The 19478-nt window shown below is 73.8% G+C and overlaps 1 protein-coding gene across 1 annotated transcript in view; it reads left to right on the top strand.

The window, feature by feature from the left end:
* The window catches only part of LOC125436821 (phospholipase A and acyltransferase 3-like), a 45616-nt gene extending 26138 nt beyond the window's left edge, over positions 1-19478 (top strand). Inside the window, exons 4-6 of the mRNA XM_048504148.1 lie at positions 15936-16038; positions 17557-17825; positions 19380-19478. Coding sequence (XP_048360105.1) covers positions 15936-16038; positions 17557-17825; positions 19380-19478 — 471 coding nt within the window. The remainder of the gene's footprint in view (positions 1-15935; positions 16039-17556; positions 17826-19379) is intronic.

The raw sequence follows: 19478 nt of genomic DNA, 5'->3' as shown, positions 1-19478 counted from the left end.
CCCCCCCACCCCCCCCCCCCCCCACCCCCCCCCCCCCCCACCCCCCCCCCCCCCCACCCCCCCCCCCCCCCACCCCCCCCCCCCCCCACCCCCCCCCCCCCCCACCCCCCCCCCCCCCCACCCCCCCCCCCCCCCACCCCCCCCCCCCCCCACCCCCCCCCCCCCCCACCCCCCCCCCCCCCCACCCCCCCCCCCCCCCACCCCCCCCCCCCCCCACCCCCCCCCCCCCCCACCCCCCCCCCCCCCCACCCCCCCCCCCCCCCACCCCCCCCCCCCCCCACCCCCCCCCCCCCCCACCCCCCCCCCCCCCCACCCCCCCCCCCCCCCACCCCCCCCCCCCCCCACCCCCCCCCCCCCCCACCCCCCCCCCCCCCCACCCCCCCCCCCCCCCACCCCCCCCCCCCCCCACCCCCCCCCCCCCCCACCCCCCCCCCCCCCCACCCCCCCCCCCCCCCACCCCCCCCCCCCCCCACCCCCCCCCCCCCCCACCCCCCCCCCCCCCCACCCCCCCCCCCCCCCACCCCCCCCCCCCCCCACCCCCCCCCCCCCCCACCCCCCCCCCCCCCCACCCCCCCCCCCCCCCACCCCCCCCCCCCCCCACCCCCCCCCCCCCCCACCCCCCCCCCCCCCCACCCCCCCCCCCCCCCACCCCCCCCCCCCCCCACCCCCCCCCCCCCCCACCCCCCCCCCCCCCCACCCCCCCCCCCCCCCACCCCCCCCCCCCCCCACCCCCCCCCCCCCCCACCCCCCCCCCCCCCCACCCCCCCCCCCCCCCACCCCCCCCCCCCCCCACCCCCCCCCCCCCCCACCCCCCCCCCCCCCCACCCCCCCCCCCCCCCACCCCCCCCCCCCCCCACCCCCCCCCCCCCCCACCCCCCCCCCCCCCCACCCCCCCCCCCCCCCACCCCCCCCCCCCCCCACCCCCCCCCCCCCCCACCCCCCCCCCCCCCCACCCCCCCCCCCCCCCACCCCCCCCCCCCCCCACCCCCCCCCCCCCCCACCCCCCCCCCCCCCCACCCCCCCCCCCCCCCACCCCCCCCCCCCCCCACCCCCCCCCCCCCCCACCCCCCCCCCCCCCCACCCCCCCCCCCCCCCACCCCCCCCCCCCCCCACCCCCCCCCCCCCCCACCCCCCCCCCCCCCCACCCCCCCCCCCCCCCACCCCCCCCCCCCCCCACCCCCCCCCCCCCCCACCCCCCCCCCCCCCCACCCCCCCCCCCCCCCACCCCCCCCCCCCCCCACCCCCCCCCCCCCCCACCCCCCCCCCCCCCCACCCCCCCCCCCCCCCACCCCCCCCCCCCCCCACCCCCCCCCCCCCCCACCCCCCCCCCCCCCCACCCCCCCCCCCCCCCACCCCCCCCCCCCCCCACCCCCCCCCCCCCCCACCCCCCCCCCCCCCCACCCCCCCCCCCCCCCACCCCCCCCCCCCCCCACCCCCCCCCCCCCCCACCCCCCCCCCCCCCCACCCCCCCCCCCCCCCACCCCCCCCCCCCCCCACCCCCCCCCCCCCCCACCCCCCCCCCCCCCCACCCCCCCCCCCCCCCACCCCCCCCCCCCCCCACCCCCCCCCCCCCCCACCCCCCCCCCCCCCCACCCCCCCCCCCCCCCACCCCCCCCCCCCCCCACCCCCCCCCCCCCCCACCCCCCCCCCCCCCCACCCCCCCCCCCCCCCACCCCCCCCCCCCCCCACCCCCCCCCCCCCCCACCCCCCCCCCCCCCCACCCCCCCCCCCCCCCACCCCCCCCCCCCCCCACCCCCCCCCCCCCCCACCCCCCCCCCCCCCCACCCCCCCCCCCCCCCACCCCCCCCCCCCCCCACCCCCCCCCCCCCCCACCCCCCCCCCCCCCCACCCCCCCCCCCCCCCACCCCCCCCCCCCCCCACCCCCCCCCCCCCCCACCCCCCCCCCCCCCCACCCCCCCCCCCCCCCACCCCCCCCCCCCCCCACCCCCCCCCCCCCCCACCCCCCCCCCCCCCCACCCCCCCCCCCCCCCACCCCCCCCCCCCCCCACCCCCCCCCCCCCCCACCCCCCCCCCCCCCCACCCCCCCCCCCCCCCACCCCCCCCCCCCCCCACCCCCCCCCCCCCCCACCCCCCCCCCCCCCCACCCCCCCCCCCCCCCACCCCCCCCCCCCCCCACCCCCCCCCCCCCCCACCCCCCCCCCCCCCCACCCCCCCCCCCCCCCACCCCCCCCCCCCCCCACCCCCCCCCCCCCCCACCCCCCCCCCCCCCCACCCCCCCCCCCCCCCACCCCCCCCCCCCCCCACCCCCCCCCCCCCCCACCCCCCCCCCCCCCCACCCCCCCCCCCCCCCACCCCCCCCCCCCCCCACCCCCCCCCCCCCCCACCCCCCCCCCCCCCCACCCCCCCCCCCCCCCACCCCCCCCCCCCCCCACCCCCCCCCCCCCCCACCCCCCCCCCCCCCCACCCCCCCCCCCCCCCACCCCCCCCCCCCCCCACCCCCCCCCCCCCCCACCCCCCCCCCCCCCCACCCCCCCCCCCCCCCACCCCCCCCCCCCCCCACCCCCCCCCCCCCCCACCCCCCCCCCCCCCCACCCCCCCCCCCCCCCACCCCCCCCCCCCCCCACCCCCCCCCCCCCCCACCCCCCCCCCCCCCCACCCCCCCCCCCCCCCACCCCCCCCCCCCCCCACCCCCCCCCCCCCCCACCCCCCCCCCCCCCCACCCCCCCCCCCCCCCACCCCCCCCCCCCCCCACCCCCCCCCCCCCCCACCCCCCCCCCCCCCCACCCCCCCCCCCCCCCACCCCCCCCCCCCCCCACCCCCCCCCCCCCCCACCCCCCCCCCCCCCCACCCCCCCCCCCCCCCACCCCCCCCCCCCCCCACCCCCCCCCCCCCCCACCCCCCCCCCCCCCCACCCCCCCCCCCCCCCACCCCCCCCCCCCCCCACCCCCCCCCCCCCCCACCCCCCCCCCCCCCCACCCCCCCCCCCCCCCACCCCCCCCCCCCCCCACCCCCCCCCCCCCCCACCCCCCCCCCCCCCCACCCCCCCCCCCCCCCACCCCCCCCCCCCCCCACCCCCCCCCCCCCCCACCCCCCCCCCCCCCCACCCCCCCCCCCCCCCACCCCCCCCCCCCCCCACCCCCCCCCCCCCCCACCCCCCCCCCCCCCCACCCCCCCCCCCCCCCACCCCCCCCCCCCCCCACCCCCCCCCCCCCCCACCCCCCCCCCCCCCCACCCCCCCCCCCCCCCACCCCCCCCCCCCCCCACCCCCCCCCCCCCCCACCCCCCCCCCCCCCCACCCCCCCCCCCCCCCACCCCCCCCCCCCCCCACCCCCCCCCCCCCCCACCCCCCCCCCCCCCCACCCCCCCCCCCCCCCACCCCCCCCCCCCCCCACCCCCCCCCCCCCCCACCCCCCCCCCCCCCCACCCCCCCCCCCCCCCACCCCCCCCCCCCCCCACCCCCCCCCCCCCCCACCCCCCCCCCCCCCCACCCCCCCCCCCCCCCACCCCCCCCCCCCCCCACCCCCCCCCCCCCCCACCCCCCCCCCCCCCCACCCCCCCCCCCCCCCACCCCCCCCCCCCCCCACCCCCCCCCCCCCCCACCCCCCCCCCCCCCCACCCCCCCCCCCCCCCACCCCCCCCCCCCCCCACCCCCCCCCCCCCCCACCCCCCCCCCCCCCCACCCCCCCCCCCCCCCACCCCCCCCCCCCCCCACCCCCCCCCCCCCCCACCCCCCCCCCCCCCCACCCCCCCCCCCCCCCACCCCCCCCCCCCCCCACCCCCCCCCCCCCCCACCCCCCCCCCCCCCCACCCCCCCCCCCCCCCACCCCCCCCCCCCCCCACCCCCCCCCCCCCCCACCCCCCCCCCCCCCCACCCCCCCCCCCCCCCACCCCCCCCCCCCCCCACCCCCCCCCCCCCCCACCCCCCCCCCCCCCCACCCCCCCCCCCCCCCACCCCCCCCCCCCCCCACCCCCCCCCCCCCCCACCCCCCCCCCCCCCCACCCCCCCCCCCCCCCACCCCCCCCCCCCCCCACCCCCCCCCCCCCCCACCCCCCCCCCCCCCCACCCCCCCCCCCCCCCACCCCCCCCCCCCCCCACCCCCCCCCCCCCCCACCCCCCCCCCCCCCCACCCCCCCCCCCCCCCACCCCCCCCCCCCCCCACCCCCCCCCCCCCCCACCCCCCCCCCCCCCCACCCCCCCCCCCCCCCACCCCCCCCCCCCCCCACCCCCCCCCCCCCCCACCCCCCCCCCCCCCCACCCCCCCCCCCCCCCACCCCCCCCCCCCCCCACCCCCCCCCCCCCCCACCCCCCCCCCCCCCCACCCCCCCCCCCCCCCACCCCCCCCCCCCCCCACCCCCCCCCCCCCCCACCCCCCCCCCCCCCCACCCCCCCCCCCCCCCACCCCCCCCCCCCCCCACCCCCCCCCCCCCCCACCCCCCCCCCCCCCCACCCCCCCCCCCCCCCACCCCCCCCCCCCCCCACCCCCCCCCCCCCCCACCCCCCCCCCCCCCCACCCCCCCCCCCCCCCACCCCCCCCCCCCCCCACCCCCCCCCCCCCCCACCCCCCCCCCCCCCCACCCCCCCCCCCCCCCACCCCCCCCCCCCCCCACCCCCCCCCCCCCCCACCCCCCCCCCCCCCCACCCCCCCCCCCCCCCACCCCCCCCCCCCCCCACCCCCCCCCCCCCCCACCCCCCCCCCCCCCCACCCCCCCCCCCCCCCACCCCCCCCCCCCCCCACCCCCCCCCCCCCCCACCCCCCCCCCCCCCCACCCCCCCCCCCCCCCACCCCCCCCCCCCCCCACCCCCCCCCCCCCCCACCCCCCCCCCCCCCCACCCCCCCCCCCCCCCACCCCCCCCCCCCCCCACCCCCCCCCCCCCCCACCCCCCCCCCCCCCCACCCCCCCCCCCCCCCACCCCCCCCCCCCCCCACCCCCCCCCCCCCCCACCCCCCCCCCCCCCCACCCCCCCCCCCCCCCACCCCCCCCCCCCCCCACCCCCCCCCCCCCCCACCCCCCCCCCCCCCCACCCCCCCCCCCCCCCACCCCCCCCCCCCCCCACCCCCCCCCCCCCCCACCCCCCCCCCCCCCCACCCCCCCCCCCCCCCACCCCCCCCCCCCCCCACCCCCCCCCCCCCCCACCCCCCCCCCCCCCCACCCCCCCCCCCCCCCACCCCCCCCCCCCCCCACCCCCCCCCCCCCCCACCCCCCCCCCCCCCCACCCCCCCCCCCCCCCACCCCCCCCCCCCCCCACCCCCCCCCCCCCCCACCCCCCCCCCCCCCCACCCCCCCCCCCCCCCACCCCCCCCCCCCCCCACCCCCCCCCCCCCCCACCCCCCCCCCCCCCCACCCCCCCCCCCCCCCACCCCCCCCCCCCCCCACCCCCCCCCCCCCCCACCCCCCCCCCCCCCCACCCCCCCCCCCCCCCACCCCCCCCCCCCCCCACCCCCCCCCCCCCCCACCCCCCCCCCCCCCCACCCCCCCCCCCCCCCACCCCCCCCCCCCCCCACCCCCCCCCCCCCCCACCCCCCCCCCCCCCCACCCCCCCCCCCCCCCACCCCCCCCCCCCCCCACCCCCCCCCCCCCCCACCCCCCCCCCCCCCCACCCCCCCCCCCCCCCACCCCCCCCCCCCCCCACCCCCCCCCCCCCCCACCCCCCCCCCCCCCCACCCCCCCCCCCCCCCACCCCCCCCCCCCCCCACCCCCCCCCCCCCCCACCCCCCCCCCCCCCCACCCCCCCCCCCCCCCACCCCCCCCCCCCCCCACCCCCCCCCCCCCCCACCCCCCCCCCCCCCCACCCCCCCCCCCCCCCACCCCCCCCCCCCCCCACCCCCCCCCCCCCCCACCCCCCCCCCCCCCCACCCCCCCCCCCCCCCACCCCCCCCCCCCCCCACCCCCCCCCCCCCCCACCCCCCCCCCCCCCCACCCCCCCCCCCCCCCACCCCCCCCCCCCCCCACCCCCCCCCCCCCCCACCCCCCCCCCCCCCCACCCCCCCCCCCCCCCACCCCCCCCCCCCCCCACCCCCCCCCCCCCCCACCCCCCCCCCCCCCCACCCCCCCCCCCCCCCACCCCCCCCCCCCCCCACCCCCCCCCCCCCCCACCCCCCCCCCCCCCCACCCCCCCCCCCCCCCACCCCCCCCCCCCCCCACCCCCCCCCCCCCCCACCCCCCCCCCCCCCCACCCCCCCCCCCCCCCACCCCCCCCCCCCCCCACCCCCCCCCCCCCCCACCCCCCCCCCCCCCCACCCCCCCCCCCCCCCACCCCCCCCCCCCCCCACCCCCCCCCCCCCCCACCCCCCCCCCCCCCCACCCCCCCCCCCCCCCACCCCCCCCCCCCCCCACCCCCCCCCCCCCCCACCCCCCCCCCCCCCCACCCCCCCCCCCCCCCACCCCCCCCCCCCCCCACCCCCCCCCCCCCCCACCCCCCCCCCCCCCCACCCCCCCCCCCCCCCACCCCCCCCCCCCCCCACCCCCCCCCCCCCCCACCCCCCCCCCCCCCCACCCCCCCCCCCCCCCACCCCCCCCCCCCCCCACCCCCCCCCCCCCCCACCCCCCCCCCCCCCCACCCCCCCCCCCCCCCACCCCCCCCCCCCCCCACCCCCCCCCCCCCCCACCCCCCCCCCCCCCCACCCCCCCCCCCCCCCACCCCCCCCCCCCCCCACCCCCCCCCCCCCCCACCCCCCCCCCCCCCCACCCCCCCCCCCCCCCACCCCCCCCCCCCCCCACCCCCCCCCCCCCCCACCCCCCCCCCCCCCCACCCCCCCCCCCCCCCACCCCCCCCCCCCCCCACCCCCCCCCCCCCCCACCCCCCCCCCCCCCCACCCCCCCCCCCCCCCACCCCCCCCCCCCCCCACCCCCCCCCCCCCCCACCCCCCCCCCCCCCCACCCCCCCCCCCCCCCACCCCCCCCCCCCCCCACCCCCCCCCCCCCCCACCCCCCCCCCCCCCCACCCCCCCCCCCCCCCACCCCCCCCCCCCCCCACCCCCCCCCCCCCCCACCCCCCCCCCCCCCCACCCCCCCCCCCCCCCACCCCCCCCCCCCCCCACCCCCCCCCCCCCCCACCCCCCCCCCCCCCCACCCCCCCCCCCCCCCACCCCCCCCCCCCCCCACCCCCCCCCCCCCCCACCCCCCCCCCCCCCCACCCCCCCCCCCCCCCACCCCCCCCCCCCCCCACCCCCCCCCCCCCCCACCCCCCCCCCCCCCCACCCCCCCCCCCCCCCACCCCCCCCCCCCCCCACCCCCCCCCCCCCCCACCCCCCCCCCCCCCCACCCCCCCCCCCCCCCACCCCCCCCCCCCCCCACCCCCCCCCCCCCCCACCCCCCCCCCCCCCCACCCCCCCCCCCCCCCACCCCCCCCCCCCCCCACCCCCCCCCCCCCCCACCCCCCCCCCCCCCCACCCCCCCCCCCCCCCACCCCCCCCCCCCCCCACCCCCCCCCCCCCCCACCCCCCCCCCCCCCCACCCCCCCCCCCCCCCACCCCCCCCCCCCCCCACCCCCCCCCCCCCCCACCCCCCCCCCCCCCCACCCCCCCCCCCCCCCACCCCCCCCCCCCCCCACCCCCCCCCCCCCCCACCCCCCCCCCCCCCCACCCCCCCCCCCCCCCACCCCCCCCCCCCCCCACCCCCCCCCCCCCCCACCCCCCCCCCCCCCCACCCCCCCCCCCCCCCACCCCCCCCCCCCCCCACCCCCCCCCCCCCCCACCCCCCCCCCCCCCCACCCCCCCCCCCCCCCACCCCCCCCCCCCCCCACCCCCCCCCCCCCCCACCCCCCCCCCCCCCCACCCCCCCCCCCCCCCACCCCCCCCCCCCCCCACCCCCCCCCCCCCCCACCCCCCCCCCCCCCCACCCCCCCCCCCCCCCACCCCCCCCCCCCCCCACCCCCCCCCCCCCCCACCCCCCCCCCCCCCCACCCCCCCCCCCCCCCACCCCCCCCCCCCCCCACCCCCCCCCCCCCCCACCCCCCCCCCCCCCCACCCCCCCCCCCCCCCACCCCCCCCCCCCCCCACCCCCCCCCCCCCCCACCCCCCCCCCCCCCCACCCCCCCCCCCCCCCACCCCCCCCCCCCCCCACCCCCCCCCCCCCCCACCCCCCCCCCCCCCCACCCCCCCCCCCCCCCACCCCCCCCCCCCCCCACCCCCCCCCCCCCCCACCCCCCCCCCCCCCCACCCCCCCCCCCCCCCACCCCCCCCCCCCCCCACCCCCCCCCCCCCCCACCCCCCCCCCCCCCCACCCCCCCCCCCCCCCACCCCCCCCCCCCCCCACCCCCCCCCCCCCCCACCCCCCCCCCCCCCCACCCCCCCCCCCCCCCACCCCCCCCCCCCCCCACCCCCCCCCCCCCCCACCCCCCCCCCCCCCCACCCCCCCCCCCCCCCACCCCCCCCCCCCCCCACCCCCCCCCCCCCCCACCCCCCCCCCCCCCCACCCCCCCCCCCCCCCACCCCCCCCCCCCCCCACCCCCCCCCCCCCCCACCCCCCCCCCCCCCCACCCCCCCCCCCCCCCACCCCCCCCCCCCCCCACCCCCCCCCCCCCCCACCCCCCCCCCCCCCCACCCCCCCCCCCCCCCACCCCCCCCCCCCCCCACCCCCCCCCCCCCCCACCCCCCCCCCCCCCCACCCCCCCCCCCCCCCACCCCCCCCCCCCCCCACCCCCCCCCCCCCCCACCCCCCCCCCCCCCCACCCCCCCCCCCCCCCACCCCCCCCCCCCCCCACCCCCCCCCCCCCCCACCCCCCCCCCCCCCCACCCCCCCCCCCCCCCACCCCCCCCCCCCCCCACCCCCCCCCCCCCCCACCCCCCCCCCCCCCCACCCCCCCCCCCCCCCACCCCCCCCCCCCCCCACCCCCCCCCCCCCCCACCCCCCCCCCCCCCCACCCCCCCCCCCCCCCACCCCCCCCCCCCCCCACCCCCCCCCCCCCCCACCCCCCCCCCCCCCCACCCCCCCCCCCCCCCACCCCCCCCCCCCCCCACCCCCCCCCCCCCCCACCCCCCCCCCCCCCCACCCCCCCCCCCCCCCACCCCCCCCCCCCCCCACCCCCCCCCCCCCCCACCCCCCCCCCCCCCCACCCCCCCCCCCCCCCACCCCCCCCCCCCCCCACCCCCCCCCCCCCCCACCCCCCCCCCCCCCCACCCCCCCCCCCCCCCACCCCCCCCCCCCCCCACCCCCCCCCCCCCCCACCCCCCCCCCCCCCCACCCCCCCCCCCCCCCACCCCCCCCCCCCCCCACCCCCCCCCCCCCCCACCCCCCCCCCCCCCCACCCCCCCCCCCCCCCACCCCCCCCCCCCCCCACCCCCCCCCCCCCCCACCCCCCCCCCCCCCCACCCCCCCCCCCCCCCACCCCCCCCCCCCCCCACCCCCCCCCCCCCCCACCCCCCCCCCCCCCCACCCCCCCCCCCCCCCACCCCCCCCCCCCCCCACCCCCCCCCCCCCCCACCCCCCCCCCCCCCCACCCCCCCCCCCCCCCACCCCCCCCCCCCCCCACCCCCCCCCCCCCCCACCCCCCCCCCCCCCCACCCCCCCCCCCCCCCACCCCCCCCCCCCCCCACCCCCCCCCCCCCCCACCCCCCCCCCCCCCCACCCCCCCCCCCCCCCACCCCCCCCCCCCCCCACCCCCCCCCCCCCCCACCCCCCCCCCCCCCCACCCCCCCCCCCCCCCACCCCCCCCCCCCCCCACCCCCCCCCCCCCCCACCCCCCCCCCCCCCCACCCCCCCCCCCCCCCACCCCCCCCCCCCCCCACCCCCCCCCCCCCCCACCCCCCCCCCCCCCCACCCCCCCCCCCCCCCACCCCCCCCCCCCCCCACCCCCCCCCCCCCCCACCCCCCCCCCCCCCCACCCCCCCCCCCCCCCACCCCCCCCCCCCCCCACCCCCCCCCCCCCCCACCCCCCCCCCCCCCCACCCCCCCCCCCCCCCACCCCCCCCCCCCCCCACCCCCCCCCCCCCCCACCCCCCCCCCCCCCCACCCCCCCCCCCCCCCACCCCCCCCCCCCCCCACCCCCCCCCCCCCCCACCCCCCCCCCCCCCCACCCCCCCCCCCCCCCACCCCCCCCCCCCCCCACCCCCCCCCCCCCCCACCCCCCCCCCCCCCCACCCCCCCCCCCCCCCACCCCCCCCCCCCCCCACCCCCCCCCCCCCCCACCCCCCCCCCCCCCCACCCCCCCCCCCCCCCACCCCCCCCCCCCCCCACCCCCCCCCCCCCCCACCCCCCCCCCCCCCCACCCCCCCCCCCCCCCACCCCCCCCCCCCCCCACCCCCCCCCCCCCCCACCCCCCCCCCCCCCCACCCCCCCCCCCCCCCACCCCCCCCCCCCCCCACCCCCCCCCCCCCCCACCCCCCCCCCCCCCCACCCCCCCCCCCCCCCACCCCCCCCCCCCCCCACCCCCCCCCCCCCCCACCCCCCCCCCCCCCCACCCCCCCCCCCCCCCACCCCCCCCCCCCCCCACCCCCCCCCCCCCCCACCCCCCCCCCCCCCCACCCCCCCCCCCCCCCACCCCCCCCCCCCCCCACCCCCCCCCCCCCCCACCCCCCCCCCCCCCCACCCCCCCCCCCCCCCACCCCCCCCCCCCCCCACCCCCCCCCCCCCCCACCCCCCCCCCCCCCCACCCCCCCCCCCCCCCACCCCCCCCCCCCCCCACCCCCCCCCCCCCCCACCCCCCCCCCCCCCCACCCCCCCCCCCCCCCACCCCCCCCCCCCCCCACCCCCCCCCCCCCCCACCCCCCCCCCCCCCCACCCCCCCCCCCCCCCACCCCCCCCCCCCCCCACCCCCCCCCCCCCCCACCCCCCCCCCCCCCCACCCCCCCCCCCCCCCACCCCCCCCCCCCCCCACCCCCCCCCCCCCCCACCCCCCCCCCCCCCCACCCCCCCCCCCCCCCACCCCCCCCCCCCCCCACCCCCCCCCCCCCCCACCCCCCCCCCCCCCCACCCCCCCCCCCCCCCACCCCCCCCCCCCCCCACCCCCCCCCCCCCCCACCCCCCCCCCCCCCCACCCCCCCCCCCCCCCACCCCCCCCCCCCCCCACCCCCCCCCCCCCCCACCCCCCCCCCCCCCCACCCCCCCCCCCCCCCACCCCCCCCCCCCCAGAGAGAATGCTGCTAGAACACGGCCATACAGCCCGGAAACCACACAGCACCCCAGTGATTCCGGCCGTGAAAGCCTTAGTCATCCAGGTCAGTTTATGGCCTCTACATTTTGGAATGCTGAGAAGATGTTCATGAGCTAGATTCAGCTGGGGATGAACTCCCCTGGCTGGGATGGCCTTGCCAGCCCGTGTTGGAAGCTAAGCAGAGCTGGCACTGATTAGTGTTTGGATGGGAGACCACCAAGGAAGTCCAAGGTCGCTGTGCAGAGGAAAGCAATGGCAAACCACCTCAGAATGTTCCCTGCTTTGAAAACCCTACGGGGTTGCCTGAGATGGCCTCCGATTCAAGGACACTTTCCAACATTATGGCCTGTTTCCCCTGCCATTTTGTCACTTTCTTCTGGAATATTGTTCTCAGCTGGATTTAACTGCTCCTGAAGGCCGGTTTAGCTGATATTTAGAATTAACTGGAACCTTTTACAGTTCACGGCACCCTTGCTTCATTTGCATGATCTCCCCCATCTACATTCCCAATATACACAAAGATACAACACTGCAAAAAAGCAGTTGTGCTGTGCTTTACCGTCATGTACCGATAGAGAGCTGGCATGCTGCGGTTACGAGTGGTGGACTCTAATCTGGAGAACCAGATTTGATTCCCCACTGCTCCACACGAGCAGTGGACTCTTATCTGGTGAACTGGATTTGTTTCCCCACTCCTCCACATGAAGCCTGGTGTATGACCTTGGGCCAATCTCAGTTCTCTCCAAACTCTTTCAGCCCCACCTGCCTCATGGGGTGTCTGTAGTAGGCAGAGGCATATTGACACAAAATGGCACCCGGGGCAAGAAGTTAGTTTGTGCCCCCCCCGGGCCTGGGCTCCAATGCGCAACTAAACCGCTCCAACCACCACGCCTGCCATGGAGATGGGCCACTGGGGCTTGGTGCCCCTCCTGGCGCCCCTCCCGGACTCCAACTCACCTCACTATGGTGGGATGTGTGGGAGGGGGCAGGCAAACCTCCCAGGCCAGGCAGGATCTTCTGGCAGTGGAAATACTGGCCCAGATCTGTGCAGGGGAGAAAGGGGGGGGGGTCCCTGACTTCCCTTCCCTGAGGAACTCTGACCCCCCCCTCGAAAAAGGTGTTGCTGATGGAGTCTCAGTGGTTTGGAGGCCCTGGGGGCAGAGCTGCAGGGCCAAGGGGTGTATGTGTGGGGTGATTTTGTGCTCCCTCCACATGATCAAACGTGTGGTGCCTGGGGACATGTGTCACCACATGTCCCTCTGGCAGGTACGCCCCTGGTTGTGGGGAGAGGAAGAGAAGAAACTTGTAAGCCACCTTGAGACTCCTTACCAGAGAGAAAGGGAGGGTGTAAATCCAAACTCTTCCTCCTCCTCCTCCTCCTCCTCCTCCTCCTCCTCCTCCTCTTCCTCTTCCTCCTCCTCCTCCTCCTCCTCCTCGCATCCGATCCCACCGTCAGTGTTTCTTTAGTAGTGTTTTTTTTCAGTGTACCCAAGCATGCTGGTAATGTTCAAGGAGGGGGAGATGCAGATTTGCTGGAGGAAGTGAAAATTGCCACTTCGCCTTTATGCACGGCACTCTTGGAAATACAAAACGATGCAGTGGGAAATGTCTAGTGCGTTAGTTCTACTTTAAAAGAAAATAAAAAAGCCCAGGTAATTGGCAATGCCAAAATCCAGGGGAAAATCCAGATCTAGAGAATTTTACTGCTCGCTTATAGATTCCAGTAACTGCGTACATGTTCCGTGCCCCTATTTGTCGGGAACAAGGTCTGTATGTTTCTGTACGAATTTTGCCACTCCCGTGTTGAGATGTCGGGTTTTTTTAAGAGAACTGGCAGAGCAGAGCAGGTGGACTATAATGAAGGGTAGTTTGCCATTCCTCTGCTGAGTCTTCCTTAATGGTCTGCCATCCAAGTGCTAACCCTACATAGCTTCTGAGATCCAATGAAATCAGGCTATACCAGAAATTAGTCAATGAATCAATGAATCAGTCATCCTGTTGTCAATGGCTTTCACGGCTGGAATCCACTGGGTGATGTGGGTTTTCCAGACTGTGTGGCCGTGGCCTGGTCATTTTTGCTGCTAATGTTTCACCTAAATCTATGGCTGGCATCTTCAGAGGCACGTCGCGGTAAGAGACATTTAAATGCAAGTGCAAATGAACTCCACCTGGATCCATGCAACAGTGTCTCATCCCCCTCCCACCTTTGAGATGGACAAAACAGACACCCCCACCACACAATCACTCCACACTATGCCCCACAGAGAAACACTTACTGTGACATGACTCTGAAGATAGATGCAGGTGAAACCCTAGGAGCAAAAACTACCAGACCATTGCTGCACAGCCCGAGAAAACCCACAACAGCCAATCAATCAATCAATCAATCAATCAATCAATCAATCAATCAATCAATCAATCAATCAATCAATCAATCAATCAATCAATCAATCAATCAATTGAAAATGCTGGGGGGAAGAATTAGGACTAATAAAAGGAAACACTTCTTCACGCAACGTGTGATCGGTGTTTGGAATATTCTGCCACAGGAGGTGGTGATGGCCACTAACCTGGATAGCTTTAAAAAGGGCTTGGACAGATTTATGGAGGAGAAGTCGATCTATGGCTACCAATCTTGATCCTCCTTGATCTCAGATTGCAAATGCCTTAGCAGACCAGGTGCTCAGGAGCAGCAGCAGCAGCAGGCCATTGCTTTCACCTCCTGCATGTGAGCTCCCAAAGGCACCTGGTGGGCCACTGCGAGTAGCAGAGTGCTGGACTAAATGGACTCTGGTCTGATCCAGCAGGCTTGCTCTTATGTTCTTATGTTCTCAATCAATCAATCAATCAATCAATCAATCAATCAATCAATCAATCAATCAATCAATCAATCAATCAATCAATCAATCAATCAATCAATCAATCAATCAATCAATCAATCAATCAATCAGTCAGTCAGTCAGTCAATCAGTCAATCAGTCAGTCAGTCAGTCAGTTCCTCAGAGAGAGAGAGAGAGAGAGAGAGAGAGAGAGAGAGAGAGAGAGTACATCACACAAGTGGAAACTACTGTGCTTCACTATGAAATATTTATTAACCTAAGAAACTGAAAGGTCCAGGCGAAACTCTGCATGCGTAAAGAGAAACAACCATTTGTCACTGTCCAGCTTCGTGGGACCCAGCAGGCTCCTTGAGTTTTGCAGAGGACTGTAGCAAAATGGCCTGCGTGGGGAAAGCAGTCTGTCTCTGCCACAAACTGCCCTCCGGCAACTGCTGAAGCAGAGTAAAGTTACCATCGTGCTCCCCTGCCGCACGCCTTCATCTGCAAAATGTAGACGGGTGTGCAATGGCTGTTCGGCATAGGGGCTTAGGGACTGTCTGGATTCTTTGCGGCTTAGCTGAAATCAATCATGTGCAGAGGGGTAAATACACAACGTAGACTGCTGCGAATGGGAGGAGGATGCGGGGTGCTGCTGAGCCAGACTGGTGTGTTTCTTGGGGTTTTGGTGTTAGAACTCCTCTCCTCCATGGATGACTTGGAGCTAGGAACTGTCTCTTGGCTGAATTTAGCATGGGGGGTCTGAAGATCAACAGGAGGAGGGACAGGGCCTGAGCCCTTTAAGGAAAAGATGGGATTAAAACAAATGTAACAGGTGTCCCCAATGTGGTACCTGTGGGAACCGCCGTGCCCGCCTACACTTTTCTTGGCCTGCCAAGTGTTTTTAGAAAGTGGGCCCGGCGAGGCTTCTGATTTGCTACTGAAGATCTGATTGGTCGTGCGGATTAAAATAACATTGAAAACTGAAACCGAAAGTTGAAAAAAAAATCAAGTGGAAAAAAATCAAAATGGAAATTAATATTGTTTCAATAGCAGCTGCCACCGTGGTGTTGAGTTTATTCTCTTTCACCCCTTTGTATGAGTGTATTTTTAAATTATCCCTCCTCTCCCGTTTACTTGGGCTTCTCGTGTTTGACTCCTCCTCCGGCAGCCATTTTGCGACTGGGCCTACCATCTTGTGACGGAATTCTAACAGTGCCTGCAGGCTCAGAAAAGTTGTGGATTCCTGAAATATATTAAACTAGCAGTAAAGACCATTGTGCTAAACCAGACCTGGGCATTATACGGCCCGCGGGCCACATCCGGCCTGCCGGATGACCCTGACTGGCCCCCCTGCCTTGCTGGGGAGTGAGGTGTCTTTGAAAGCCCTGCAGAAGCTGGTTGCCTTGGCTGCCGGCTTTTGCGGGGCTTTCAAAAGCGCCTCGCCCCCCTGCCTTGCCCGGCCCTCCACAATATTTTCTGTTTCTTATGAGGCCCCATGGAAAAAATAATTGCCCACCCCTGTGCTAAACAATGCAACAGGTGTTAGACCGCTGTTGGTGGCAGGCACAGCAGAGATTCTCATGTCAAACCTGAGAAACTTCGAAGTCATATCCTCTAAAATTAATTTTTTTACAAAACAGGAAAACTATCCAGCTCCCAGGATCAGGCTCTCCTCCACCCCCCCCCACCTCACTTCCCAAAGTCTGCTAAGTCCTGAGAAGCGAGGTGGTGGTGGTGGTGGTGGTGGTGGGAGCGAGCCCAATCCTGCATGCGGGACTGAGCACACCACGCTGGCTCTCAGGGTGCATTCTGTTCTATGGGGATCATGGAAGGGTGTCGGGACATCTCTTCAGCTAATGATCATGCTTTCCCTTATTATTGGCAGTGCCTTTCGAGGTGCGAGAAGTTACCCTCTTGTGCTCTGGGGGAAGCTGCCACCAATAACGGAAGAAATCCCCAAGATCTAACCCAATCGAGATCAGCCGTGCTTTATGCCTAATAAAGGTTTACTGTACTGATCAGCCGTGCCACGCCCTAATAAACCTTCCACTTGTTTCTCACAGGATGAAATAAAACCTGGGGACCTCATAGAGATCTTCCGCTCTTGCTATCAGCACTGGGCCATCTATGTCGGAGATGGCAAGGTAGTTCACTTGGCCCCTGAATGTAAGTCCCCATGGAAGCCGGTAGGCCGTGTACTCGGATGTTATGGGTTCCTGGGACAAAGTGAAGGAGGAAAGGCTACCATTTCGTAGTGTTTTCCAGCTCTGGGTTGGGAAAGCCATGGAGATTTTGTGGGTGGAGCCTGAGGGCGGGGTTTGGGAGGAGGGGGTCCTCAGCAGGGTATGCCGTGGAGTCCACCCTCCAAAGCAGCCATTTTTCTCCAGGGGTCTTGATCTTGGTCGTCTGAAGATCAACTGTACCATCCACAGATCTTCCTCCAATTTGAACGCTGTGTGGTCATGCTTCCGCAATCCTTCATTCACTCTGCTGCGGATATAGAATCATAGAGTTGGAATAGACCCCAAAAGTCATCATCCAGCCCCCTGCAATGGAGGAACACACAATCAAAGCACTCCTGTCAGATGGCGATCCAGTCTCTCTTTAAAAACCTCCAAAGAAGGAGACTCCACCACACTCTGAGGTGGTGCATTCCACTGTCAAACAGCCCTTACTGTCAGGAAGTTTTTTCCGGGATGTTTAGGTGGAATCTCTTTTCCTTCACTTTGAACCCACCACTCCTGGTCCTAGTCTCTGGAGCAGCAGAAAACAAGCTCGCTCCCTCACCAACATGACATCCCTTCAAATATCTAAACAGGGCTATCATGTCTCCTTCTCTTCACCAAACTAAACATCCCCAGCTACCTAAGTCTCTCCTCCGACTTAGAGCATGGATTCTAGACCTTTTACCGTTTTGGTTGCCCTCCTCTGGACCTGTTCCAGCTTGCCAATATCCTTCCTGAATGATGGTGCCCAGAACTGTACACAATATTCCAGCTGAAGTCTAGCCAATGCAGAATAGAGAGGTACAATTACATCCCTCGATCTAAACACTATACTCCTATTGATGTACTAAAGGATTGTGTCAGGATGAAAAGTGTGTTTCCTTCAAGCAGTGCTTGAAGTATAGCAGAAGGCCTACCACACTCCTCATTGCAAATGTTAAATTCGATCTTGGCTCTGTGATCCCTTCAGTATCTGTGGGCCTCATTAGTATTTATGCCTTCTAGGTATAACTTCTATGATCCATATCTAGGGTGCAGTTTGATTGGCAAAGGGGCAGAGCAATGGCTTCTTCTTCATTCTTCCTATTCTTTTAAGCAGCAATTGTCTATGGTTGAGTGCCTCCTATTGACAACTATGGGGATTGCTATATGATGCACTTCAGTGTACTTGGTACGGTTCAGCAAAGTTGAAGGCACTTGAAGAAATAAAAGTGTTCTAAATGGAGGCCTTATTGGTGGTTGGGCAGCCCTTGCGAGGCAAAATGAAAGTCAGGGGAGTCAAAAATAAGTCCTTTCGGCAGAGGGAGTGCTCTATGGTGGGACTCAATGGCAAAAGGGTGGGGCGAATGTTGTGTATCCCAACATTGTTACACTTCCTGACTTTGCCCAATGTTAACTTGTTCACATGATCCCGTTGGCAGCTATCAAGCCCCCCTCTCTGCTTCTTTCTTCCTACAAGGCGACCGTCTCGCTAATGGTGCTGCCAGCGTTTTGGCAGTCTTGTCTGACAGAGCTTATGTGAAGAAAGACTGGTTAGATGTCGTGGTACGGAAGGACCTGTACAGAGTGAACAACAAGCATGACAGCACGCACTCGTTGGTACCGCTTGCCAAGATCCTTCAAAGGGCAGAGGAGCTGGTGGGCAGCGAGATGCCCTATAACCTGACTACCCATAATTGTGAACATTTTGTAATGGACTTACGATATGGAGTTGCAATGAGCGACCAGGTGAGGGCGGGACATCAAAAAAAGGGGGAGGGAGAAATACTTGTATTGTGCTGGAAGGTGCGCAGGAGGCAGAGCAGTTTTTAAACAGAGGCCCCTTCTGCACATGCAGAATAATGCACTTTCAATGCACTTTCAATCCACTTTGCAGCTGGATTGTACTGTGCGGAATAGCAAAATCCACTTGCAAACAATTGCGAAAGTGGATTGAAAGTGTGTTATTCTGCATGTGCAGGCCAGGGAGATGAAAGGGATATGATGAAGGCAACTTTCTCTACGCTGCACCCCCTCATGGGTTCCACTGCTATCTTTTTAATCAAAAGATTTTCTAGGTTTTAATGCAATAGAAAACCTACAAAATCTTTTTGGCCCTTTCCGCACAGCAAATGTATAGTGGGTTGCAGTTGGGATAAAGTAACCTGCTTTCCTTTTTTTCACGTTCGCATGCATCCATGCAGGCAGTGGTCTGAGCCCACAGAAATAATACAGGCTGCTGTTGCACCTTCGCATGGCATGGAGGTGCATCTATTTTTTAAAATGTACCTCCCACTGATGTTTAGCTATGCAGGCATGCATGAATGGACCCCCCCCCCCCTGCCATGCTGATGTCTCACGATACCACGGTACAACCTTGTGCACCTGCATGGCTACCTAGATGTAAGCTGCAAAATGAAAAAAGGAAAGCACAGCTGAATAAAGTGTTTCTTGCCCGGCTGTTTGCTTGCAAATGGGTGCAACCTGGGATTTTTAAAAAGACATGCGAATAGTGCAATTCTTGAAAACCCCGTCTTTAACGGTGTATTGTAAAACTGTTATTGGCGTTTATTGTACTATTGTTTTAATTGTTGTTTCTATTTTAAAGGTTTTAATGAACTGTTATTTGTTGTGACCCACCCTGAGCCCTGAGTGGATAGGGTGGGATACAAACTTGATAAATAAATACATAAATAGGGTGTTGTGGGTTTTTTGGGTTGTATGGCCATGTTCTAGTAGCATTTTTTCCCTGACATTTCGCCTGCATCCTTGACTGGCATCTTCAGAGGATGTCTGAATGCCAGCTACAGATGCAGGCAAAATGTCAGGAGAAAATGCTACTGGAACACAGCCATACAACCTGGAAAACCCAAAATATCCTAGTGATTCCGGCCGTGAAAGCTTCAATCAATCAATCAATCAATCAATCAATCAATCAATCAATCAATCAATCAATCAATCAATCAATCAATCAATCAATCAATCAATCAATCAATCAAATGTTCACGATGCTGCAGGATTTCATGAGCCTGTTGCTTCATGAAGACCCTGAAGGAAGTCAGTCTCTTGAGCTTCCAACCCTCAAGAGAGCTTCCTGAGTTACAGCTGATGACCAAACTACAAAGATTGATTGCTCATATCTATATTCTGCTCAGAACAATACCCTCGGAGGAAAGGGCAGCTTGGGCAAGCAGCTACCAGGAGATCACAGACCGCCTGAGCTCTCCGCCCAATCACCACCTCCGCAAATTTCCTTCCTATAGTTGGCAACCTGCCTCATGCCTTTGTTTCCTTTTCTTGCAGGTCACCGATGCCATAGCTGTGGGGACAATTGGCATGATGGGTGTAGCGGCTGCCATGCTCCGATCTGCAGCCAAGAGACGCAAGCACCGCTATGAATAG

This window comes from Sphaerodactylus townsendi, linkage group LG01 (assembly GCF_021028975.2).
Source record: "Sphaerodactylus townsendi isolate TG3544 linkage group LG01, MPM_Stown_v2.3, whole genome shotgun sequence".
NCBI lineage: Eukaryota > Metazoa > Chordata > Lepidosauria > Squamata > Sphaerodactylidae > Sphaerodactylus > Sphaerodactylus townsendi.
Note: the sequence above shows the minus strand (reverse complement) of the source record. Positions and strands in the feature narration are given on the sequence as shown.